Below are 26,085 nucleotides of genomic sequence, written 5' to 3'. Positions count from 1 at the left end.
AAGTAGTAGCTTGTGATTGCGCTCACCTACATGCCCTGTAATGTCCCTTTGGCAAGTTACACCTGATCAGGATCACGATAAACTAAACAGATTATTAAAACATGAAGCAAAGGGGAAAGGTTAACATTAATGGATTTAACAGATTTTTGTTGAGTTACATTAGTGGTGCAGTACCATATTTACGACGGCATTAAAATGATCAGGTCAATTCATAATCTCACCAGTGGGGGGCAGCAGTTCCGACACCGTGTACAGAATGACATTACTTCCACCACTGATGCAAACTGAAGCTGCACCCTAAAGCTGAATAGTCAAGCCTGTGGTGTTGAATTAGAAAGGTAAATTGCCATTTTGTCCCATTTTACCGTTGATGGGCCGGTCAAACCCGTAAGTAACAGTAACAAGTAACAGTTTGATTATTCTAACACCGGGCTCGTTATTCACACTTTGGCTAAAATCAAATTTGAATATTATTCACAGCAAGTCTTTCTCACGCTGCCTTCTGCTTACATGGCTGGGACAAATTGTAGAGTTTTAATCTTAAATACATTAAGATCTGATTTCCTTAGACTTAAATATTTACAGATCTGGGAAATTATGCCCCATTCATCTCTACAGGGAAAGTGTTCGTCGTCATAAAACATTATAATAACCACCCACTTGTCTCCTTTATTTGAGCAAGCAATTTTTATGCATCTTGATAGTCTACAAGGCCAATATCTAGCCTCGTGGTTAAATAAATCAGTCGGAAACACTTGAACCCGGGACCTTATGTGCAGTCAAATGCTCTTCCAGTGTTGTGTGATATGTAATGTGTACTACAATGTACATAGCAGATTTTTTTTTTGTGTCAACAGATTAAAGGAAATTTTTCTGTTCACCATTTTAGTTTATTGGTTGCACACACTGACATCATATCACCATTACATTAGATCATACAGGTAAGACTTCTAATATCCACGGCATATCAAAAATAAAACGATGAAAAATAGTTAAGAAAATAAGAGCACTATAAGTTACAGCAAAACTGTTTGGAAACCAAATGATTTCTCCAGAGAAACGCTGTTCACTGTCACCATGGAAACAGAGTTACAGTATAAACTCCATAGATTATAACCAGGCTGTAATCTGTCGCCAGATTCGAGAAATTAAGAGGGCATGTGCACGCGGATGACATCACTGATCGTGAAACTGAGAAGGTAATGATTTATTAAAACAATGTAACAATTCTCATCGGATTAAGGTTATGTTTGGAAACCAAATTAAATTACTTCTCGTTATGGATTATGGGCCATCTCCAAATAATCACTGGCTAAATTTGACAATAGAGCAATTGGAAAGGTTTGTAAATTGTGAGTAATTAAGATAAACTTATATTTGACGGATCTATGAGCAAATACAGCCCCGAAAAAACAGCACGATCAGATGACATTACAGTGATTCAGTCTTCTTGCTGCTGATGACCAGGTACCCAGCAATCTGTGATGGATTACATGTAGGGGCGGGGGTTACTTTCCCAATCCGGTCGATCCAAGATTACAGCCGAGCCGCGTTCAACTACAGATAGATATGTGCAGAAAACAGTCACAGCTAAAACAGCAACTTTTTATATTGTATTTATCTTTTTTTTTTCAACTTATCTCACACACTAAGCCTGTTTGCTAATGCACGACTTTGTTCCATCAGTAAACACACAGCTTTGTTACCTCGCTGGTGACAAAGCTGTGTTGTTGAACCGCAGCTCAGATTGTGTTTTAATCTATGAAAGAATGGGGCACAGTCACACATTGACCAGCTACTCACATAATCACTTGGGGAGGGGGGGCAGTTAAGGCACGCACATGCAAACAAAGCCTGACTGACATCTGAACCTAACTCCGACTAAAGGCCCGGCGTTTCAGTAAAAATGGTGTTTATTAACTGTACCTTTCTGAACTCCAAAATATTGCGGGGGGGGGGGGATCAGTTCAACCTTTGCGTGTTAGGTTCCATCAGGATTAAATGTTGACCTCTGACACGTGCACACACACACACGCACACACACACACACACACACACAACTTTTTCCATGTCAATAGCAACGGCATTAACAAGACTGAACGAGTTCTGTCAGTGAAGAATACAGGTCTCTTTTTGTTGCTTCAAGCTTTCAGTCACATCATAATGTTTAATCCAACAATATTACAAGGTCACTATTAATCTATAGGGGTTCCTTTTTGGGCTGACAACAATAAACAATACAATAGTACCCACAGCACTGATTGGCTTGTAGTCATTAACAAAGACTGTATGACTATAGGAAGAGAAGAACTGAATGTTAAAAAATAAATCACATATAAACCAGATGTTAAGACAACACAAACTGTTGGACCACACGAGTTTATACCAGTGTTTTTACATTTTAGTCACCTTCTTTTTTTTGGTACCTGTGTGGTTCAAGCTCGACTTCATAGATTTGGATGACCTTGGGTGAAAAATATACTGTTGAGCAATTTTGTTTCTTTAAGGTATCATTTAGCTTTCAACAACAGCATACTTCTTTGGATGGATGTAAATTGGAACTGGGTGAAAAATAACTGAGTTGATTAAATTAAGGCTTCAGGCACTGAACAACAACAAAAAGTAAAGCTCATATATTCCCAATAAGAAAATAATAAAGGTTTAATGATGATAAAAGCATAATGTATATAATTTGGCCTTGGCATTTACAATGGTCACATAGCACTGAATGGTAAATAAGTTTAAAAAACAAAACAAAAAGGTGAAACAGCGATTGTTTTTTCTGCTAGCTGTGACGCATAAAGAGATGGTACATATAGCTACCAATATTAGCTAGACTAATGCTGATTATTTCCTCTGCTACCCTGTGGTTTAAACCCCAGTGCAGATCGCACAGTGTCGGTCCTTCCTCTAACTTGTCATCACAATAAAACCCAGTCTCGCTGAAGGTATACACACTGTGCTTCAAGCTCCATTTAAGCCGTCACTGGTTTCATCCTGTGCAGACCAACAGTGCATGTGTGTTGAGTCGACACGGGGCTTCGTCAGCCTCGATGGCCGACACTCACAGCAGGCAACAGAGAGATACACGGCCACTTAAATGGAAAACGATTTGAATGTCTCGTCCAAAAGAGTTTCCTGTGTTAAAGCAACAATACTAACAACACAGTTGTCCTGTGTGGCATCGCCTGAAGCAAAACAAGTGTAAATGTGCTCGATAAGGACTAAAAAACAGAAAGACTCTTCCAAGCCAACATGAAGATGATCATCCTTTTTCTGTGTTAACAATAACTGGAATAGCTTCACTGCTCCAAATATCTATCAGTCCGATAAAGCTACCCTCATAACACCATTTAATAAAGCTGTGCACATTGCTGAAGTTTACCTGCAACCATGAGCGCCACAATCCACGGTAATGACTTTCATCAGACGCCTGGTGGTTGTGTAGCAGCTGCTCTTTAGTATGTTGGCCATGGTGACATTGATCCATGAAGTACAGAGCGGCCCGTCTCAGTTGTACCCGGACATGGCTCTGCATCAGCCAAATACAAGACAAGCAAAGATATGAATACAAAGTACTACCACCACCAACAACACCCCTACCGTAGCCCCACAGCCGGCAGATGACTTCAAGGGATATTCGGTGGTAAATTTTGGAGTACGCATAATTTACCAAAGCTGCCAAAACAGTCACAGACCGGGGCCACGACGTCAAGTGAAAGCGATGAGAAGGCGTCATGAGCAAGTAGCCAACCATTACAAAGAAATTTCAGCAATAACTCTTAACACCACTTTAGAGCTTTCAGCTCAGCGGACCCATGAGCCAAACTTAAAAGTGTCTTTACACAAAAACTGGAATTGTTAAATGAGACACATTTATCAAAACACAGAAAACCATACTTTTCTGCATCAGCACACTGATTTGTTCTCAGTACTAACTGTAATGTAGTGCAAATCCTACACACAAGTAGAGCCCTAATATTTTAAAACCAGTACAATTCTATGTCTGTAGAGTTATTGGGGAAAAAAAAAACAAAACAAAAAAAAAACAGGAAAGGTTGAGTGCTACAGCTTCTTCCGGAAAGTAGTCTGGATGGACATGGAACAAAAAAAAAAAAAAAAAAAAGCATCCCCCAGCCATAGCTACTCGATTAAAAAAAAAAAGAAGTACAGGAATAAATAGATCAGTATCTTCTAACCAAGGCTTGCGTAAAAGCAGCTGACTGGCTGATTTTCTATTCACGTTCTTGGGAATTTATATGAGGTCTCCCTGCACACGACTGATATTCAGCAAATAGAAAACAGCCACCTTGATACGGCCAGTGGATGCATACAGTACAGCCAAGGCTAGTACAAGTTCTGCAAGAAATGGCAGGTAAATGTTTGGTTGTCTACACAAGCGCATCACCAACTTCGCCTTGTAGCGCATACATCCCTTCTGTTCTCCTAAGTTTGACACGAGTGAATCGGTAGAGACCTTCCAACAGCAGAGAACCCAGTATAAGACATCATTATGCTAATCATACCAATGGACAAACGCTACCAACGTTAATGTAGGCAATACTTACAGTGGACCTTATAGTGGAGGCATTAGTGGTCACCAATTTTTGCTTACCCCCTCTGATTACCTATTATCACGATGTCAACTGCTTATCTGTACCATTTAAAAAAAAAAAAACACGATAGGCTACTTCAATGAGACAAACCATACTGTAGTAACACAATAATAAAGACAGAAAATGTGAATTATATTGACCAACTTGAGAAATCACAAGAGGAAATTTTGATGGAAGCTATGATAGTGTAGTTAATTCAGGAAGAGGAAGAGGGCGTTGTACTGTTTTCCTCATTATATAGAACAATATTTGATAGAAGCGATAGCATCTTTCCTGGGAGGCTCCTCATCTTTCTCAGCCTGTGACCCAAACTGAGTAGATCTCCTCCCCGTTGAGAGTCAGGCTCATTCGAATGTACTAGTGCCCTTATCATGTAGTATAGCAAGGACAAAATAGGGTAGAAAAAAAAGACAAATGCTTTCTCCAAACTAGAACCCAAGGCTCAGGATCCATAACAGCTCTTGGCTCCTGACATGTAGTTTCACAACTACTGGTGGTCATACAGCCAATATGCTACTACCTGCTATATTTACAGCAATCAAATAGATTGTCCTGGAAGTTTGATACGAAGTTTATCCTGTTAAAGTTAACCTGAGTCTTTCATGGTCCGACGACATACCATTCTGCCCTACCATTGACACCTCTCCTCACCTCTTCAGTGCAACAACCCTGATCTGCCTCCCAATGCTTTTATCACGTCTAACAATATTTACCAATATCTTTATTTTGTACCACTGCCGCTCATCTATGTGACAAAACTGGAGGCTAGTCATGTGTTTGGCACTACAATGAAAACACCAGAGAGACAAATTAACAACAGCAAGCCACAGATATACAGAGAAGAGACCAGGGGGGTCATGTCGACCCCATTTTATATCTAATAAAGTTCCAATATAGATAACCAGGTGTTACCTAGATCGTACCCTGTTTGGGTTCCAAGACACATTTAAAAACACAGCTGAAGTTACACACAATGTGGACTGGAACTAGTTTCCCTAACAAACCTGTGAAGGTAAACAGGAAACATCAAATTCCAAGTCGTCTTTTAAGTTTTGTGCGAGTTAAGATTTTGTTGTTGTTTTTTTTTGCCACTGGGTGGGGGTGGGGGTGAGGGCAGCTACCTATTGCAAATGACAAGTGGGAGTACGAGGGTGGGGTCCAAGGGTTAAAGAAGAGAGATTAAATGCACCCGCAGTTTCTTTCACACTGCAGCCGAGCAGCATATTGGTCATGTGACACCAAGTCAATTACTGTGTAGCGTTTGAATAATGAGCTCTGTGCCACCAGGATGAGGTTACTTGGCTGAAATTCATACCATTTCCCTTAAACCTCAGGCAAGATCTGGTTTAAAAGTGGTACTATATTGGCACAAATCTTAACTGAAAATGGGTAGCCAACCGGGAAGTACTGTCTGAAAAATGACTGCAGTCAAGACCACTTGGAATGAAAAAGAAACTTACAAATAATCAATTCAATCATATTAACACAAAAAAGAAAATACTACGGGTTCAGATGGCCTTTCTTTATGTTGCTGACTGGTGAAAACAGGGTAACGGGAGGGACTAGGTGAAGACATAGGTTTATTTTAAATGCTATCAGTCAGTATGAACCCTGGTGATCATCTTGATTGATCAAGAAGAGCAAGGCTAGGTGACGTTTAAATGCTACGAGAGAACTGCTTCAATATTACGGTAGGTGCTGCTTGGATCAGGAGGAGAGAAAATGCAGGGCCGGGGGTGAGGCTTAGGTGTAGATCAGATGCTGTTGGTCCAGCAGGGTTCTGGTGAAGTTGTTGATTGGTCCGATGGCGCTGAGTGACATGGCGTTGTCCCGCCCCCACAGCAAATTAGGACCAAACACCACCGCCAGATTACTGTTGGTCATCTTGTTTATTTCACTGTTGGAGGACACCTGAAAAACACGGACAGATTTTGAGGCCTTGAAAAGCTATTTAGAGATCATACCGAGACAAATATCGGGATTACTTGTAGAAGCATCTCTGTGGCGCTGACATTTCAAGGAGTAGTTCCACATCAGTGCCTTACATAAACAGTAGGTCCACTTGACAGTGATAAATCTCAAACCCCGTCTAATTCTTAATATATTCAAGTCTTAATTTCATCTTGACTGTCACTAAATATGCTGCTGTTAGGATTTTTTGGTGATTTTTCTGATTGTTTTAATTTCAGTTTTCCTTTCTCATGAAACCTCATGAATGTAAAAATGTGAGCGTTGCTTAAGAATACGTTTGCCATGATACGCTAATGGTGCTTTTTCTTGTATATACTCATTTATAATCCTTAATTCCTCATAATTGATTCTTAGCCATCAGAAATCTGCATCTGAAATCGCAACCTAGCATACTGTTTCTCTCTCTCTTATCATCAGCCGCAGCTCCGGGGTGAGTCGCGGTGGCAGCAAGCTAAGTAGGGCACTCCAAACGTCCCTCTCCCCAGCAACGCCCTCCTCCTGGGGGATCCCAAGGCGTTCCCAGGCCAGTATGGACATGTAGTCCCTCCAGCAAGTTCTGGGTCTACCCGGCGGTCTCTTCCCAGTTGGTCCTCCTGGACCAGTCTGTGATGCAATAAGTCGGCATGCCTCAGTCCCTGCCTTTGCCTGCCACTCAGCCTGCATTGCACCCTACCCCAATGCTCATCCCACCCTACCCCAATGCTCATCCCAGCAGGTGGTGAGTTCACGGGGGCGAGTTCACAGGGGCATACTTTGTAGAAAGCCAAAATAGTATGTGAGCATTTATTATGTCCAAAATCACAGTATGTACCAAATAGTATGTGAAAAATACCTGGATGTCATAGTTCATCCAGAAATATATTGCAGTAGGCAAACACTGGACACTATGCTGGCATGAGTATCCCACAAAGCAGTGCGATATGTCACGATAGCAAAAGTTCTCACAGAAGAGCGTGCTGCCTCTGTTTTCTCAGACAGGAGAGAGGCGGCTCCTCTGTGCAGTTGCTGTAGCTCAAGTACTCTTAAGAGCAGTGTGTTTTTACCTGGGCTAGGAATGTGATGAGGTATCTTAGAGAGGCGTAGTTTTCCTCTGGCAGTGACTCCAACAGCGTCTTCATAGTCGTCACCTGGATGTCACTGGACACAGCTAGGGCAACAGGAAACAAACACATTTTCAGCGAAACAAAAACAGAGGTGTTACTGGAGAGCCGACATCTTTTCCTTCATTGTGGACACAAGAGCTGGGAATTCAGTGGAAAAGAACAACGGTTTGATTTTCAGATACTGACTTCTGGAAATTTGCTTAATCTTGTCTCGAGTACGGGTGTGGATATACAAGACAACAGAGTAATTACTGACTCACTGATTCTGTGCTCATATACTGAGTCACTGCAGCTCATTATCTTTTAGCCATTTTTTGTCCGTGAAGCTTTTTAATGCTGATGTGAAATGTGCTGTATGAAACAGGAGCTCATTACTGTTACAGAGCAGACTCATTTTAGATTGGAGAGTGCTGTTTGGGGAGGGGAAGTGACCACTACTGCTGCAGCTGATTAATTCCCTCCTAGCAAGGGCGTCCCTCTCCATTTTATCTGTACCAGTTTACTCGACAGATGGTTATTAGAAATTAACCTTGCCTAAAATGCTTTGACACAACAGATGCTGCAAATGACCTCGAAAAAACAAAATACACCATAAGATCAGGATCAAAACAGTCGACTGTGAGCCTACGAGTGACAGTCTCAGACTGAATCAACCTTTCTTCCCCTCCCCCCTTTTCTCCCCAATTGTACCCAGCCAATTACCCCACTCTTCCGAGCTGTCCCAGTCACTGCTCCACCCCCTCTGCTGATCTGGGGAGAGCTGCAGACTACCACATGTCTCCTCTGATACATGAGGTGTCACCAGCTGCTTCTTTTCACCTGACAGTGAGGAGTTTCACCAGGGGGACGTAGCACGTGGGAGGATCACGCTATTCCCCAGTCCCCCCCTCCCTCCCTCCCTCCCTGAACAGGTGCCCCGACCGACCAGAGGAGGTGCTAGTACAGTGACCAGGACACATACCCACATCTGACTTCCCACCCGCAGACACGGCCAGTTGTGTCTGTAGGGACGCCTGACCAAGCCGGAGGTAACACGGGGATTCGAAATGGCGATCCCCGTGTTGGTAGGCAACGGAACAGACCGCCACGCCACCCGGACGCCTCTTGTCTCACCCTTTTTTTTAAGATGTAAAAAAAAACAAGATGTAAAAACCAGGGACCAGCCATTGCTATTTGATCCTTTGTGCCATGACTCCCAATTCCTGCCTCCTAGATGTCAATCCTCTTCAGACAAAAGTCAGAGAAAGTGGCCGTAAATATTCAAAGCATGCGTGTGCCAGCTTAAACAACAACACCACAAACAACCTACAGCTGAAGTTGACTATGTCATTGTAGAGCTGGTAGGTCAGGAGGGGCTCTGGTAGTTCCCTCAGGAAGGTCTTCAGGATCACAGCAGCCAAGTGGACGTCTTCCATCTCACTGAAACTCACCGACTCCCCTACAACACACACACACACACACACACACACACACACACACACACACACACACACACACACACACACACACACACACACACACACACACACACAATTCCAAGATTACTAATCAAGAAATGACCAAATTACAAAGAAAAAGAAATTACATCACAACATTCCTTTGAGTTTGTGGATTAATAATTCGGGGATTGTGTGTGTCTGTAGGTTTAACATTTGTAAAAAAGTTGTGGTTTTTGGAGTTTTGTTAGAAACTAACAGGTGTGTTGATCTTACCAGAGTTGTATCTGAGCTGGACCTCTTTGACCAGAGTAACATTGGCAGAACGTCTGAATATCCCCTCGATCTCCAAACCTGACACACAGACACACAGACACACAGACACAAAACCAGAACAGAGCTTATACGTGTGTACTACATGTTACCCACATGTACTATATGTTACCCACGCCTTTCACCAAGTAAATAAGAGAATATAAATAAAATACACTTGTGACTGAAAACAGAGATGCGGATGAGTTAGAGATTGGAAAAGCAAGACATCCTTCTTCCTTAACCTGGAAGCAGGCTGACTTTGGAGACATCCTGGACAGGCCGCCAGTTTATCACAGGGCCCATTCACACACACACATTCACACCTAGGGACAATTTAGTATGGCCAATTCCCCTGACCTACATGTCTTTGGACTGTGGGAGGAAACCGGAGCCCCCGGAGGAAACCCACGCAGACACGGGGAGAACATACAAACGCCACACAGAGGACGACCCGAGATGACCCCCAAGGTTGGACTACCCCAGGGCTCGAACTCAGGACCTTCTTGCTGTGAGGCGACCGTGCTAACCACTGCACCACCGTGCCGCCCTCAAATGGACAAAATACACAAAAATAACAGAATCATAATGTAACAGCATTGATTACAACAAAGAGCGAGGTCATGTAGAACACACAGTTCATGCATAGCAAATTTAAATGTGCTGGGTAATAAAATTGTAGCGTGCAAGGCAAATTTTGTGAAACTGTGACCGTCCAAGACAATGTCAGGAACCCCACAGACGCAGCCAAGAGCCGGCGGGACCCAATGCCACAAAACCAGCTCTGCTCAGTGGGGCCCTGCAGAGAGAATAGACTATGATGGATTACTTTGGCTGCACGCTGGCTTGCAACCTGCAGTATTATCAAATAGCTGATGTCCATACCAGCCAGATTCTGAGCTATGCTTTTATTTTCTTAACAAGTGCAAAGTAACGTGTCAGTCGCCAGGGGGACGTAGTGCGTGGGAGGATCACGCTATTCCCCCCCCAGTTCCCCTCCCCACCAAACAGGCACCCCGACTGACCAGAGGAGGCGCTAGTGCAGCGACCAGGACACATACCCACATCCAGCTTCCCACCCGCAGACACGGCCAGTGTGTCTGTAGGGACGCCCGACCTAGCTGGCGGTAACACAGGGATTCAAACCGGCGATCTCCGTGTTGGTAGGCAACAGAATAGACCGCTACGCTACCCAGACACCCACAGTAGAAATACTTATAATATTTACAATCTGTTAAACCGAAAAGAGAGCCGAAAACAGGCCATAACACGTGAAATGAGGCAAGAACTGAACAGAGATTCAGTTCACAAATAAATCAATACACCCCAACAGCTTATGTAAGACTGAGATGAAAATATTACAGAATACATCTCTAATTTTAGTGTAACACAGCTGATTTGGAGGGTTGTACTGCAGTCTTTAAAATCAGTCTTTTCTTGTTTCTTCAGGAAGCGACAAGGAAATGGTTTCAATGTTCTCGGTCACCATTATAAATGCATGCATGTCATACACACGTTCTTGTACGAGTGCATACGACCACAAACGTGTCATTCCTGATCCTTTCATTGTATCATTGCCGGCACGTAACATCTTTTTGTTTTATTTATCATCTACTGCACCAGCTGGTACCAGATAAAGCAAACAGGATTATGGGAAACCAGCCATGGCCTTGCAGTGGATACCGTGGATCAGTTTGGCTGGTGTTTGTTCAGTGAACAGTATCCTTGAACAACAACCTTGTGTAAACTGTCAAGGAAGATACTGTCCCGGCCAACACCAATCCGTTGGTAGATGACAGCCCACGTGCTGGCTTTGTCTTAGTTGTGTTTAGTCATTTCATGTTGTGGTTCTAGTCTTTCCAAGTATTCAAAGTTGAGGACAAGGATAAAGATAATTACACCTTGCTGTGAAAGAAAGCCGATGTAGCGCATCTACTTAATGCTGTTTTACTCAGCCAATTATCAGGTTGTAGAGTATCGGCTGTTTGACACTTTAGGAAAAAGCTCCATCCATCCATCATCCAAGCCGCTCATCCGGATTTGAGTCACGGGGATGCTGGAGCCTATCCCAGCACTCATTGGGCGGCAGGCGGGGAGACACCCTGGACAGGCCGCCAGTCCATCACAGAGCCGACACACACACACACACACACATTCACACCTAGGGACAATTTAGTACGGCTGATTCACCTGACCTACATGTCTTTAGACTGTGGGAGGAAACCGGAACACCCGGAGGAAACCCACACAGACACGGGGAGAACATGCAAACTCCACACAGAGGACGACCTGAGATGACCCCCAAGGTTGGACACCCCGGGGTTCGAACCCAGGCCCTTCTTGCTATCAAGTGACCGCACTAACCACTGCGCCACCGTGAATAAAAGAACTATGGGAGAGAAAGAGGGATGCATAACCAGAAGCAGAAAATAAAAGGGCCTGAGGTCACTGGTCAACGCCAAACAGGAACACCGGTACCAGTTCAGCCTGGTAAGCCAGACCAGTCCAGTGAGTCCGTCACAAAGATCCTTCCAACGAGAACGGATCTGCCCCCCATTAAGATCAACTTCAAAAAGGAGGACCTAAAGTACCTCAACCTCCTTTTATTTTCTACTTCTAGTTATGAGAAAGCTGACGGTGTTAAATAAAGATAAGAATGTCACCTTGCTCTGACAAGAAGCTTATTGTGTCTCTCATCACCACAGGAACTGGATCCTCGTTTGGACTCCTCTGTCTCAACCTGACAAATGAACACACACACACACACACACACACACACACACCCACCACAGGTAAGCCAACAATTAATGAAGCTATCTCCACCTGGATGTTCCAGATACAGACCATATGGCAGAAATGTCGTCAACACTTGACCACGTGTGTGGTCGAATTCTCAATCGGCTCTTCACAATTTCTCTGACACATGCAAACAGACTGAAAAGGTGACGGAGTGACTTACAGCGCAAGAGGAACGCCGAAGACCTGGTTGGGGAGCGGAGGGCTCCGAGGGGGAGACATGGGGGGCTGTGCCGATGGCTTCAGAGAGGCTCTCAACTTATTATCGTACCTGGACACGGACGGTGGTAGAATTATGACGTAGATGAGATCTGTACTACAAGTGTTGCATCTTGCCTTGACTTCACCCCGTGTCTTAAGTTATGAGTGAGTATAATGTACACAAGCTGTGGCTTAATGGTTATTATGAGTCATGCCATCTGTGTTCATATCCGTCACAGTCAAAGCTATTCACAAGGATAAAACTTAGTCGCTCACTTATTAACAATTTTCAAGACTCTTATATTTATTAACAACGTTCTTTTTCTTTATTAGATGGTCCATTGTTGGTTTTTTATTCTTTAGCTGAAACATTTTTTCCTTCAGTGTTCTCAGAGCAGCTACGAGGGGTGAGGAAACGTTATTTCCTGTCTTACTCTCTGACACGGGCGGGGATAACCAGCTGCTCACACTTCACGACGTCCTCCAACTCGCTGAGATAGCTCACGTAGTTGATCTTCCTGCCGAACTTAAAACTACACACACGCACACACACACACACGCACGCGCGCGCGCGCACACACACACACACACACACACACACACACACACACACACACACACAGAGCCTTAAATATTGGGTTATTTTCAGCAGGTACATGTTGGGGAAAGTTACTACGGCTGAATCGGTAAAATTGTGGAATTATTTCCAAAATAAACAGGGAGCCAGCATGAAGAAGTATGACTCTATGAGATGTATTAGTAGAAATACCAACAGTACGAACCTGATTATGGGTTTGAAGAGGATGAGCAAAGTCTTGATGAACATGGTGGGGTGTACAATGTACAGAGCCTTGATATTCTTCTTGTACCTGAAAACCGAAACACATGTTAAAACGCAACAGTAATGTACTGAAGTGTGTGCAGCTGTATAACGTGGGACAATATAATCTAAACAACGGCTCAGGAATCAGATCTGACCCTGTTTACTTGGTTTTGAAATGGGTTTTGGGCGATGGGATCACAAGTGGACAGCGAGACACATCACCGTTTACACCTGTGTCTATCATGCGTCTCCAAATGTGTCCTGCTGACCACTTGTGATCAGATTTCGTTACGCCGAAGAAGATGTCCTATTACGTCCTTGTTGGGACGCATCAGGACGCATTAGCATTTACACTACAAAAGATATGTTGTCAAATGTGTCCCAGACCACCTCGGCAAGTGGTTTCAGTAACCGGTTCACAAAATGTTTTGGTGGTCATTTACACTTGTATTTAGCGCTGTCCACTTGTGATCCGACCGCAAAAAACACATTTTAAAACCAAGTGTAAACGGGGTCATACTCATTATTAAATGACTCAGATCGGAGGCAAAAAAAAAGAAGTATCTGGACATCACTTAAGTCTACACAACTGACTGCAGTGATGTATGTGTGGTGGCTATGTGTATGTACATTGCTCTCAACACTCCTCCAGAGCTGTCATGGGTGTCAGCCAACTCACTTTCTATCAAACTCCTTGTATGCATCTCGCAGCCAGCTGAGAGACGGCTTGTTCTCACTGGTCAGGCCGTGATGGAAATAAATCAGCGTGTAGTCACTCTCAACATACTGGTCCAGCGTTCCTTTCAGGTACCTGCGATAAGAGACGAGCAAAACATCTGCATTAACATGAGAAAGGCCAATTTCTTCAGCGCTGTCAATGCAGAGTCTTCATCACTTGCTAAATAGTCTTTGAAATAAACACAGCTTTGACAGTTTTTACACACAAAAACACCTCCATTTGTCCCCACAACAATAGGCTCATGTCCATTTGCATTCAGAAGTAAAAGTCTCTCACTTTCTTTGTCCAGCACCATATTCAAACTATTGGATAGACTCCAGCATCCCCCCGCGACCCTGGGAGCAGGATAAGCGGTTGGATAACGGATGGACGGATGGTTAGCTGCTGCATTTATCTGTTAAGCACCACCCACACTATGCTAGAACTACTGTCATGCATGCCAGTTCTCCAATGCCATCAGGAAAACGGTGCGATGGGAAAGATGATGTGGAAGATGGGGGTTTGAATTGGCTGCAAGTAAACCTGCTGGTTGATGACTTCCATGATCACCGAGCTTCTGTCGCTGTTAGGCGCCAACCAAGTAGCAGTCTGAATCACCGCCTACACACCCATTTGTGGACATTTCTTCTGCAAATTACTAGTTTGTGCTATTGGCACGTGTTGGTTCTTGGCCAGGTGCCCATGTTGTGGTAACAGTTTGTCCTCTTCCCTTAATGTTTTTTATATCTATTTCCTACTTTATCAAAAAAAGTCACCGATGAGAAGATGACAGCTAACAAAGGCCACATTTACACAAGTCCTTCCAGGTGCATATCTAATCTCTCCTGCTGGGAACTTGGGTGTAATTGCTCCAAATGAGCATGTCAGCTAAAAGCCCTGAAGAGTAAAATCCTAAACAATGACCAGTGCAATGACCAATTAATTTGTCTACACATGAAGAATGCGACTTTGCGCGATGCTCGCACAAAAAATTACAGCACAACAGAACAGCCTAAAGCCGGAGGGTTAAGACTGTCTCATGATCGGGGTTTGGGTAATATAGCGGTCTATTCTGTTGCCTACCAACACAGGGATCATCGGTTCGAATCCCCATGTTACCTCCGGCTTGGTTGGGCGTCCCTACAGACACAATTGGCCGTGTTTGCAGGTGGGAAGCCGGATGTGGGTATGTGTCCTGGTCGCTGCACTAGCGCATCCTCTGGTCGGTCGAGGCACCTGTTCGGGGGGGGATAGTGTGATCCTCCCACGTCCTACGCCCCCCCCGGTGTAACTCCTCACTGTCAGGTGAAAAGATGTGGTTGGCGACTCCACATGTATCGGAGGAGGCATGTGATAGTCTGCAGCCCTCTCCGGATCGGCAGAGGTGGCGCAGCAGTGACCAGGATGGCTCGGAAGAGTGGGGTAATTGGCCAGGTACAATTGGGGAGAAAAAGGGGATAAATCCACCAAAAAAAAAAAAAACCCCGAAAATGAACAGCAAATACACGTAGGAGTAACGCACTCTAACGCACTTATAGCTGGTTAATGTAAGGAGGAACACTTTGCATGTTGCCCATGACTTTAGGTTACCGTCTGGGGGGAAGTGAGTACAGCTCTCGATAGGAGACGGTGGAGTTGGATGGGAGCCAAAGCTGGACTCCATTAGCACTTACATCAGCAGCTTGTGGTGGTCCAACTCGTGGTGCGGGGGCATTCGGCAAGCGTTGAACACAATCACCTTTCTGCCAAAGTTATCATCGCCTGGAGAGGGGGATCGACAGAAGGAGAGTTGGCGATTAAACATCATCAGCTTTAACCTCTGACCAATTGTCATTTAGACAACCCTCTCACAATCTGCAACTCTTTCAACTGTGACACTTTATAAAAAAGACTTGTCTTGTAAAAACTATCAAGAACCCGATGTCTTTTTCTGAAGTGCGATATCCACCAGCTGAAATGTACCAACAAAACCACTCGAGAAATTCACCATAAAAAAAATGATGAAATACAGTTTGCCAGAAAATAAACTAATCGATTAAGGACTTGGCCATATCATAGTTAATTTTGCCAATCTTTTTTATATCAAGTTGATTGTTAAAAATAATTACTGTATGATCACGCTGTGATATTTTTCATTTAACCCATGACCCCCTGCTCCCCTCTCTGCATAAGCCACATGTTCTCTTCTTTAGTTGGTCGAGGCAACATCTGATGTTCATGCACATATATGAACACTAGAGTGCGCTGCACGCCTGAAGACACACAACAAAACACTGGCTGAGTTTAAAAAGTGAGCAAAAGGGATGTTTGATTAGAACCCCCCCCAAAAAAAACCCCCAAAACATTGCGTATATCTCCAAGGAGAACATACTATTCTAACCAATCATCACAAGGCATGGCATAACCGAGGCTTTTGACTGAAAGACTCACCCGCCACTTCAATGATCTGATGTCTGGCGATGTCGTAGAAGGGGTGGTCCCAAGACAGATGAGGAGAACCCGCACCATACTGCTGAGAGATTTCTGTCTCTGAAACACAAACACACAAAACACATGTGTACCGACTATAATGTCATGGTAAGGTTAGCCCCAGAGGAAGTAAGGGTCTTTGCATCCTGGACGTGGGGCGTCTGTCTTCAGAATATACACACATTATTCAAGAAACAGAGAACAGGCTGGCAGTAGAGTCCGGGTACAGCACCGGTTCTCTTACACAGATGACGAACTGGATCTGCAATGCAGGTGGTGAGCTGCTAGGGTAACTACAGTTATGGAGATGTAAAATACCTCGAGGAAGGGGAAAACTCTTCATCACCGCGTCCTCTCAGCAGAGTGCTAGCGATGATAATTAATTTCTGCGAGTCGTTATTATTCAAGCCAGACACATGGGATGCAGACACCGCTGTGCACCCGTATGTGATTAGCAAAGAGAATCCTCGGTGCTGGTGAGCTGGCTCTGGCAAGCTCTTTACTGAGCAGGCTTTATGAAGCCCTGCAAAGGATTACGAAGTAAAACATCTGCTAATTCCCTGTTCTTTTCACGAAGGCTACAATCCTGAAGATTTTGGTTCAATTTACTGACATCTTTGGCAAAACTACTAAACTGCATTGGTGTCTGACGAACCCAGAGATGCATTCAAAATGAAAAAGTTGCCATTTTTGTGGCAGCGTTTCCCCACCGCCAAACAGAAAACCATGGGCTCCAGCATCCCGTGACCGGTATTTGGATAAGCAGCTTGGATAATGGATGGATGGATGGATGGACTATTGGTGTTATTTATAGCACCTGTTGTTTAGGGTCTTTCATGAGCTTAGAGTCTGCCAATTCTGCCTGCTTGAACACAGAACTTCACTTTTTTTTTCTTCAAACTTGCCGTTATCCGTCTTATTCTTCCATGTTCAGCCATTAAAATGAGCAACCACAAAAGATGAGCTATTGTTTTAAGTACGCCAACGGTATACAGCACTAAATACTACATTCATTTGCATGCCAATCTTTGTAACCTTAAAATGGCAGCCAAGCTAGCTCCCAAAAAAAACCCAACTGAGCTGTGAACGCAGCATTTTGTGTTAACTGGAATACTTTGTCGAATACAAACGAGAATATTTGCTATGTTGTCAAACTTACGTCAACCACATGCCCCTCGTACCTGGGTTTATGCTGGATGGTTCGTAACAAGCTGAGCACTTTCAGTTTTGCATGAAAAACTTGAAGTATAGCACATTTATTTATTTATTTTTTTTTTTTTTACTACTTTCTTAATCCCCATGGGGGGGGGAATTCTCTAATTTTAACCCATCCTTGCTGTGTAGCTAGGAGCAGTGGGCAGCCGCTGTGCACCACACGGGGACAGACTCCCGTTCGTCTTGCCATGCCTCAGTCAGGGGCACAGACAGCAGTATTAACCCGAACATGCATGTCTTTTTGATGGTGGGAGGAAACCGGATTACCCGGAGAAAACCCACCGCAGACATGGGGAGAACATGCAAACTCCACACAGAGGACAACCTGGGATGACCCCCAAGGTTGGACAACCCCGGGGTTCGAACCCAGGACCTTCTTGCTGTGAGGTGACGGTGCTAACCACTGGGCCACCATGCCACCCAGGTACCTGGTGATGTAAAAGCTATCTTTGAAGGGTGAGGAGAGAACGTCATGTCGTTAGACCCTAGATGGAAAGGAGAAAGTACTTGAGACTCACTAGAGAAGTGGTTCTCAATGTGGTCCTCAGGTAGCAACAGCACTGTTAGTTTTTCCCCCATTCTGCCATGTAGAATATTACACCACACTGAAACGACTTCTACCATGGTGGAGCATTTGCAGTGTTTTTTCTCGTGTTTGCTTTTGTTCATGACCGACTTCGCATCGTTCACACTGGCTCCAGCTACACATCACTCTCACTCTCTCTCCATCCGTGTGAGTGTTGTGCTGGGGTTCACCTCACTGCATGCATGAGAAACTGGCTCGTGCATTAGCAGGCTCGACTATTGCAATGCACTGCTGCCAGGATTGCCAAAGAGAACCAAAAGACAGTTGCAACCAGTCCTAACTTCTGCAGCTAGAGTACTAACAGGAACAAACAATAAAATGCCACACCACTCCGACTCTGCATTCTCTTTAATGGCTTCAATTAGTGCTAGACTAGATCGTGATTCTCGTCCATCCATCCTTTGTCCAAAATGCTTATCCTACTCAGGGTCGCGTGGATGCTGGAGCCTATCCCAGCAGTCACTGGGCAGCAGGCGGGGAGACTGCCTGGACAGGCTGCCAGTCCATCACAGGATCGACACACACACATTCACACCTAGGGACAATTTAGTATGGGCGATTCACCTGACCTACATGTCTTCCTTCGGAGCACCCGGAGGAAACCCATGCAGACACGAGGAGAACATGCAAACTCCACACAGAGGACGACCCGGGACGACCCCTAAGGTTGGACTACCCTAACGGACTTGCTCCAGCCTACATTAATGACATACTGCATAATATGTTTCTGGTAGAGTCCTCAGATCTACAGACAATCTTCTAACTGTTCCAAGAAGACAACAACTAAGTCTCACAATGAAGCAGCTTTCCGTGTATGAGGCCCTAAAACTGAGGAAGTCTCATAATGAAACCGAGAACAGCAATTTTTAAAGGTTTACTCAAAAGATGAGTTTTTAATTGTATGTTGACCTTCACTGACCTGTCCTCTACTTTCTTCATAGCTGCTAATTTGCTAGTCATCAATTACAGATTATGTCATATCATTGCATTTCCTTATTCTTTTACATCTTCTTGACTCCGTTTCGTATTTCTTCACTCCATTCACTTATGTTTAATTTTGTTATTTCCATTTTCTCTTTATCCCACTATCTTGTTTTTGTTTTCTTCTATCATTACCTACTTCGTATCTGTGCACTGACAATGTGCATTTTAATGTATGAAATTTGCCAAACATAAATTGTGATTGATTGATGAGAGCTCGATGGCACTAAAATGGTGTTGATGCATGGCGCCTGTGGAGTTTTTTTCTTATCTGAATCAAGCGACTGTGAACAGGGGGTATGATTTAGGGCTATGCAAATACATTTGACCTGATTAGGGTTCAAAGAAGACCTGTTTTCCTGGTCTACTTTGCACACTATGGGTGTTTACTGGTCAGTGTTGGTATAGGTTGAAGTGTGTGTGTGTGTGTGTGTGTGTGTGTGTGTGATTCTTACCTGACTTGGTGATGGTTGACTGGTCAGGAGGCCATTGTTGATCCTCCAGTGGGGACAGTTTAAGCTGATCCAACTGAGGGGTTGGGGAGTCTTCACCCAAGTCTACTAACAGCTCCGAAGACATCACTTGGCAATATGCAGAATGATGCTACACACACACCCCCACACACGCTCGCGTGCACACACACGGACACCCACACACACGCAGCACAGATGAGGTCTTCACAGCGCGGCAGCCAGAGTCCTACAAGAGACCAGCACAACTTGGTTGACCCTGTTCTTAAGAGACATTTTGTTGACTTTACAATTAAGATGATTAACATCACCAATCTCTCACTCTCACTGATCACTCACTCACTGATGGGCCCGATCAGTGACCAATCTGATCAATCCAGACTGATGGATCATCTGTATCCATCGGAGCCGTTTAGCAAGTGCACAGTTTAAATACGAACACTTCAGCCTTCATTTTTTAATCAATTCCCCATTAAAAAAAGAAAAAAAATGGCAGTGTGACGCATGTTTTCATTTGTTTTTGTTTTTTTTAATGTGTCTGGTGTTTCATCACCACCAGAAGGCAGTACACCGAGAGTGGATTTGGTTGCCAGGTGTGGATTTGGTTGCCAGGTGTTTGAATTAACAGGAAATAGACACACAGTTTGGGCAAAAGGTGGCGGATGTGCCAATACTAGACTGCACCGTAAAACGAATATCAATTAGTGGATTTGACAACCACCCTACAGGCTGGTCTCATGACTTTTCAACCAACACCGTCGCGTCGGGAACAATCCTTCCACCAATCCAGGCGACTAGTATTGGATCACTTTCCATGTGGATGGTCACGACGGCCACTTTGGCTCGCTCAAAATAAATGCAGCCCAGTCGGTCCATCTGTCGCTGTGGAATTAAGTTGAGATGAACCATTATGGATTTGGCAACAATGTTGTGATGATACTTTTAATGGCATAACGTTTACAGCTCCATGAATGGCATCCAGGGTTCATGTTCATTTTACCACCAGCTTTGAGCACGACTCTAAAGGAGAAGGTAGCCATCACTAGATATTTAGGAAAAAACAAGAGAAAAATACAAATTATTGTGGCATCCGGGTAGCGTAGTGGTCTATTCTCTTAACGGTAACGGTCTCTATTCCATTGCCTACCAACACGGGGATCACCAGTTCGAATCCCCGTGTTACCTCGAACTTGATCGGGTGTCCTTACAGACACAATTGGCCGTGTCTGCGGGTAGGAAGCCGGATGTGGGTATGTGTCCTGGTCGCTGCACTAGCGCCTCCTCTGGTCAGTCGGGGCGCCTGTTCGGGGGGGGGCCAGGGGGGAATAGCATGATCCTCCCACGCGCTACGTCCCCCTGGCGAAACTCTGCAGCCCTACCCGGATCGGCAGAGGGGGTGGAGCAGCGACCAGGACGGCTCGGAAGAGTGGGGTAATTGGCCAAGTACAATTGGGGAGGGGGGAAAAAAGCACAAAAAAAAAAAAAGGCGAAGCAAATTACTTTAAAAAACAAAAACAAACTCCAGTAGCAGTTCATTAAAACAGGGCAGTGAGTTGGAGAAAGAGGCCGACACCGAAGGCACCAGGACACAAGCTCAAGGACTCATTAAGGACTCATTAAGGACTCATTAAGGAGGTTTATTAGCCGAACAAACTGACAGCAGCATCAGGTCGACCTAACAAGACAGTGTGCACCTGTTCACATGCTGCCAAGTATACACAGATGCAATAAAACAAAGCATATGTACACATGCAGCCAGACACACACACACACACACACGATTCGGAAAAGAGCATGGAGCCAGCAGCCTGTGGCGTGAATGAAGCAACACGATGTTGTTGCTCCTCATCGATAAGCCTCTTCCCTTTCTGCGTTTCACTTTCGCAAACTTTCCTTCCTCCTCCTCCGCTTCTCTTTCTCCTCCTACCACTGTCTTTCAAACAGTCCTCTCTCTCTCGCTCCCTCCATACTTCTCAACCCCGCTCTCTGTCCTCTTTGCCATGTGTAAGACTTGACCTCCTGCCCCCCCTCTGTGTATGTGTGTGTGTGTGTCTCTCTCGTGTCTCTGTGTGTTTCTCTCTCTCTCTCTCTCTCTCTCTCTCTCTCTCTGTGTATGTATCTCTCTCTTTGTGTGTGTGTCTCTCTGCATCTCTCCCCCTCTGTGCATGTGTATGTGTATGTGTGTCTGTCTCTCTCTCTCTCTCTCGCTGTGTGTGTGTGTGTGTGTGTGTGTGTGTGTGTGTGTGTGTGTGTGTGTGTGTGTGTGTGTGTGTGTATCTCTCTCTCGCTGTGTGTATATGTGTGTGTTTGTGTGTGTGTGTTTGTGTATGTGTGTGTGTGTGTCTCGCTCTTTGATGTTATGCTCAATGACAGTGTGTTGCTTTAAATAAACATCACTACCAGCCAATAGACACTGGCCGCCTATGGCTGCTGCCCGGCCCAGTGCACACAAATACAACAACATGTGCAACTAACTGATGGTCCGCGGAAAGCGAGTCGGTCTGCGACCAGAGACGTTTTGCCAGACGTTGTGATGTGGAGACACTCCTTCTGCACGTTTCCTAAAGACACATCATCGAAAACATCTTTTACAACAGCGTTTTGCTAACACGATTCAACGTAGCTTGCATTGGTGTTGAAATGGAAAACCAGGGTGGGATAACACAAATGCTCAAAAATCCCTAAATAAACGTCCTAAAAATGGACAGACACCAACCAGCGGGACTGTCATCCGGTGATTTTAGGGAAAGAACAGGGTGTTTCAGGGGAGAATTACCAAAAACGCGACACTGGATCATTTTCTCACAACACAACACCAATGGGTTGGAGCGACAACACGGTTTCTAACATGCCAATGTAGTATGTCTCGTGACTTGACTCCAACAGAGATCTGAGTTAGCCAGATACACGACTGGTGCGAAACGGTAGGACCCCAGACGCTAGTCACAGTCTCCCAATAGGCGAGGCAGTCGGTCAACGCCAACGGCCAGTAAGTTCAACCAATTCCATTATTACCTCCTGGAAATTCAAAGGCGGGGGTGGTGCAGTGCAGCATCTGCTACCCAACTACAACCGCACCGGTCCACAACACCCAGACCTAGAAGAGCGTGTCCAAAAAAAAACTCTTCCATACAATTGTTGAAGTCGGTGCAGCATCGAATATCTTATCTGTCTAGAAATACACACACACACACACACACATACACACACACGGAAACAGTCTCATCCCCCTTCTTTTTCTATCATGGCCGAGCTGCATAGCAGAGGAAAATGGGGCAAGGGGGGTGGGGTGGGATGGGGGGGTAGTGAAATTCTCCTTCGAGGTCGTTGGGCTTTGGTTCCTCAAATAAAAGGGAAAATACATAATTAACACACACACACACCCCGCGGAGGGCCGTGACAGAATCGCAGTCCCAAAATGAAAATCGCTTTAATCCTGTTACCGCGGCATCAACTAAGTACACAGGGAGAGAAGGTTAGCTGCTGAAAGCGAACATGAGGATCACTGCCGTGTACGCATGTCCACCCCATGCTATGCGTTCCCCCCCTGCAATCATTTTAATGGCATTTCAGATTTACTACACTGTATGCCATTTGACGCTGAAGGGCGAAAAGACAGTCAAGCATAGATGGAGTTGCAGTCGTGGTGTGTGTGTGTGTGTGTGTGTGTGTGTGTGTGTGTGTGTGTGTGTGTGTGTGTGTGTGTGTGTGTGTGTGTGTGGGGTGTATCAGTGTTATAAATCCACAATATGATACTGTAACCCACTGAGTTCCTATAACAGGACATTCCAGATATAATACAAGAGAATTCTCATGCATCTAAGAAGCCATTTGGATACGTCACTGTGGTATTTTTGAATGTCGCAAATTCCACCGCAAAAGCCACTGGTACTCTCGGGGAGCAGCAGGGGGTAAAAATAAAATCCCTTTTAAGGACCACAGGCTTGCGACCATATGACAGGAAGACATGACTGCAAAAAGCTGAGGTCAGAGTTGATGATGACACGAAAGATTTCTTTATAGGTCCTTACTCTTGAAGGGGAGCGAATTGAGATGGTCTTCCCCTTTTTGTGTGTCTATGAGTGATGTATATACCGTGTCAGACGTCACAGCACTGCAAACTCGGCAACCGGTACTGTGGACAACTGCGCCGGCTGCAGTGGTTAACGGGTAAACCTTCTTCAACTTTCATCACAAATGAATTGAAAAGATGCGGGTGACCAGAGGCGGGTGGCTTGCCAGACTAGTTCTCATAATAGTCTAATTTGAGCTTGCAAGACAGTTTGGCCAAATAGTAAAATCACCGAAGTATTCTTTCTTTACCACTCCAAGCTCCACATATCAAATCTAGGTTGAAACTGAATCCTTCAGATATAAGGAGCAAAGTATGCCCCTCGTTTATGCTGCATAAGGTCAAAGTCAAATGCCACAACGCATGTGAAATAACTACGCAGGTTCCTCCACAAAATGAGTCAAGTATTTTGGTGGCCGACACACAGTGAGAGATTATGCTGGAGCAGAACATTACAACATGAGGGCAACATTCAAAATATGACAAATCTCAAAGAATATATTGCAGAAAGAGAGGCTAGCCCCCCCCCTCCTCCTTCCAAGTCTGACATGCCACAAATTGTGCGCGCAGTTGAAATATTAACAGTGGAGCCATTACTGTTGAGCCAATTCTCTGTTCAAAATTTAAAAAGGAAATGTTGACTATTTTGTCAGGGGGAAACGTCCAATTTTGCATAATAATTTACTCATTTAAAAAAAAAGAAGATTGTTTCCTGCTTTATGAGTAGTTCTTTGCAATTCACACTAAATAAGTTGCTAAGGCACCATGCGGAGTCAGTGTATGCCTGTGTTTTGTGTGGTGAAATCACACTTGTTATAAGCTGTGACAGAGGAAGTGGTATTGAACTGCTGCGGTCTTCTTCCTTTCCAGAAATATGAGTGTCATTTGCTGATGACCAGCCATTGATAGCAAGAAAAATGGGTAAGCAAGTTCAGCAATGTATGCTCCTTTTTTTTGCGCCCATTGCCTCCCTCAAAATGTTTTGCACATCTCTGTGTTTTGACACCGCCGCCACTTTCCATCACTTCGCTACAGAGGCGATGAAGCTGAAGGGTGTCACCCGCACCACTGATCTAAATCCCGAGATATGATCAGGTTATTCTACGTATGTGGTCCAAATTAAACGGTGAGAGTAGACTGGAGAGATTGATGGAGCAATGAGAGCTCCACCACCTGCTCTAAATAACTGAGAAGATGACACGAGGACTCTACAACACAATACAAACAACTTTATGAATCCCTGGCTGGCTGTCAAAGATGCAACTCATCATAATGTCCACAGCTGGTCTGTGCCACTGACTCTTCATCAAACTTGGTGGTTACCACATGCTGCAGGTGAACTTCATTAATTAAAGCAACACAGTTGACACCAAGCTGCCATCCGGAACAGGAGGAGAAGGGGGGGGTCTAGTGCCCCTGTTGGGTGCATTTGTTCCTGATATAACACCGATCACGTCATCACTCATCAATAAATCGGTGTTTCTCAAGAGCAATTTACAGGAAGAACACGAGCATACGTTTGATAACTACGAGCTAGTAAAATGTGATTTGTATATTGCCGACGGGCGGCATTTCTGAGGGATAATCGAGACCACCAGGGGGCGCTAGCTCCTTCCTCCAGTAGCAGGCTTATCGCTATGATTATGTCTCACGTCACACTGGCTCACAAAAACAATCGGCAGATAGCCAACTAATCGAACATCTTTCCTTTGTTAGCCGACCACATTAACACCAAACGGGTTGATCGTAACACAAGCGGAGACGTAGAAAAAAACGTGTCGCAAAGCTGGCGACTGGGTAAACGGGCTGCCAAACGAGAGCCAACTTGCCAGGTAGCCTACGTATTTGTGGCTGAATGCGGCTACGTCAGCGGTGGCTTTATAAATCGATTCAGGCTCATCTTTGGCTGACGTCGGTGCGCCGGGATCCGCCGCGTAAAGCGCGCTTAAAACACACCACTCTCCATGTGAATCAGTCACGCCGCCGCGACCTTAGCTTCGCGGTGCTGCGCCTCAGTAGTGGGATTCTGGCTCCGGGCTCGAACGCTCCAAAGGTGTTGGCGTCGAAGTGTGCGCTAGTTGAGGCGCGGTGACGGGGTTACTCACCTCACGGAGGTGAGCTGCGTGTTTGGAGACGGATCTGTCCTGTGGGATCGGCTGCCCGTCGGGGTGTTGCTTGTCGCGCTAGTTTGATGGTCGGAGCTTTGTTGTTGACAGCGAAAATATGCGCTGAGCCGCCACTTCCGGTCGAGCTCTTTCCAAAGTTAAAGCACGCGTTTGTTTTGAAAAAAAATAATATATATATATCCGGGGCTGT

At 44.8% G+C, this 26,085-nt stretch overlaps 1 protein-coding gene across 3 annotated transcripts; it reads right to left on the bottom strand.

Annotated features, from left to right (window-relative positions):
* Positions 1–874: 874 nt before the first annotated feature.
* arhgap1 (Rho GTPase activating protein 1) lies at positions 875–25,996 on the bottom strand. Of its 3 annotated transcripts, XR_008812374.1 has the most exons (15): positions 25,875–25,996; positions 19,683–19,926; positions 16,407–16,505; positions 15,650–15,737; positions 13,938–14,069; positions 13,218–13,304; positions 12,870–12,968; positions 12,398–12,505; positions 12,102–12,178; positions 9,403–9,480; positions 9,000–9,128; positions 7,631–7,734; positions 6,307–6,527; positions 3,386–3,532; positions 875–1,557 (listed from the first exon to the last, which is right to left on the bottom strand). XR_008812374.1 is itself a non-coding variant. In XM_056300947.1 (13 exons), the coding sequence occupies exons 2-13, from the start codon at positions 19,804–19,806 to the stop codon at positions 6,360–6,362; spliced, it is 1,293 nt and encodes a 430-aa protein (XP_056156922.1). In that variant the 5' UTR covers positions 19,807–19,926; positions 25,875–25,996; the 3' UTR covers positions 5,666–6,359. The 3 variants fall into 3 exon arrangements, 1 of the variants encoding a protein (XP_056156922.1); XR_008812373.1 differs by having other exon boundaries at positions 875–3,532; XM_056300947.1 differs by lacking the exons at positions 875–1,557; positions 3,386–3,532 and having other exon boundaries at positions 5,666–6,527.
* Positions 25,997–26,085: the final 89 nt, after the last annotated feature.

Source organism: Lampris incognitus, chromosome 21 (genome assembly GCF_029633865.1).
Source record: "Lampris incognitus isolate fLamInc1 chromosome 21, fLamInc1.hap2, whole genome shotgun sequence".
Taxonomy (NCBI): Eukaryota; Metazoa; Chordata; class Actinopteri; order Lampriformes; family Lampridae; genus Lampris; species Lampris incognitus.
Note: the sequence above shows the minus strand (reverse complement) of the source record. Positions and strands in the feature narration are given on the sequence as shown.

Coding starts and splice junctions, on each gene's coding strand:
- arhgap1 (XM_056300947.1), bottom strand. CDS start 19,806: ATGTCTTCGGAGCTGTTAGTAGACTTGGGTGAAGACTCCCCAACCCCT. Junction 13,305..13,937: donor TACAAGGAGTTTGATAGAAA/GTGAGTTGGCTG, acceptor TTCGGTTTTCAG/GTACAAGAAGAATATCAAGG. Junction 12,506..12,869: donor ATCCCCGCCCGTGTCAGAGA/GTAAGACAGGAA, acceptor GTCCGTGTCCAG/GTACGATAATAAGTTGAGAG.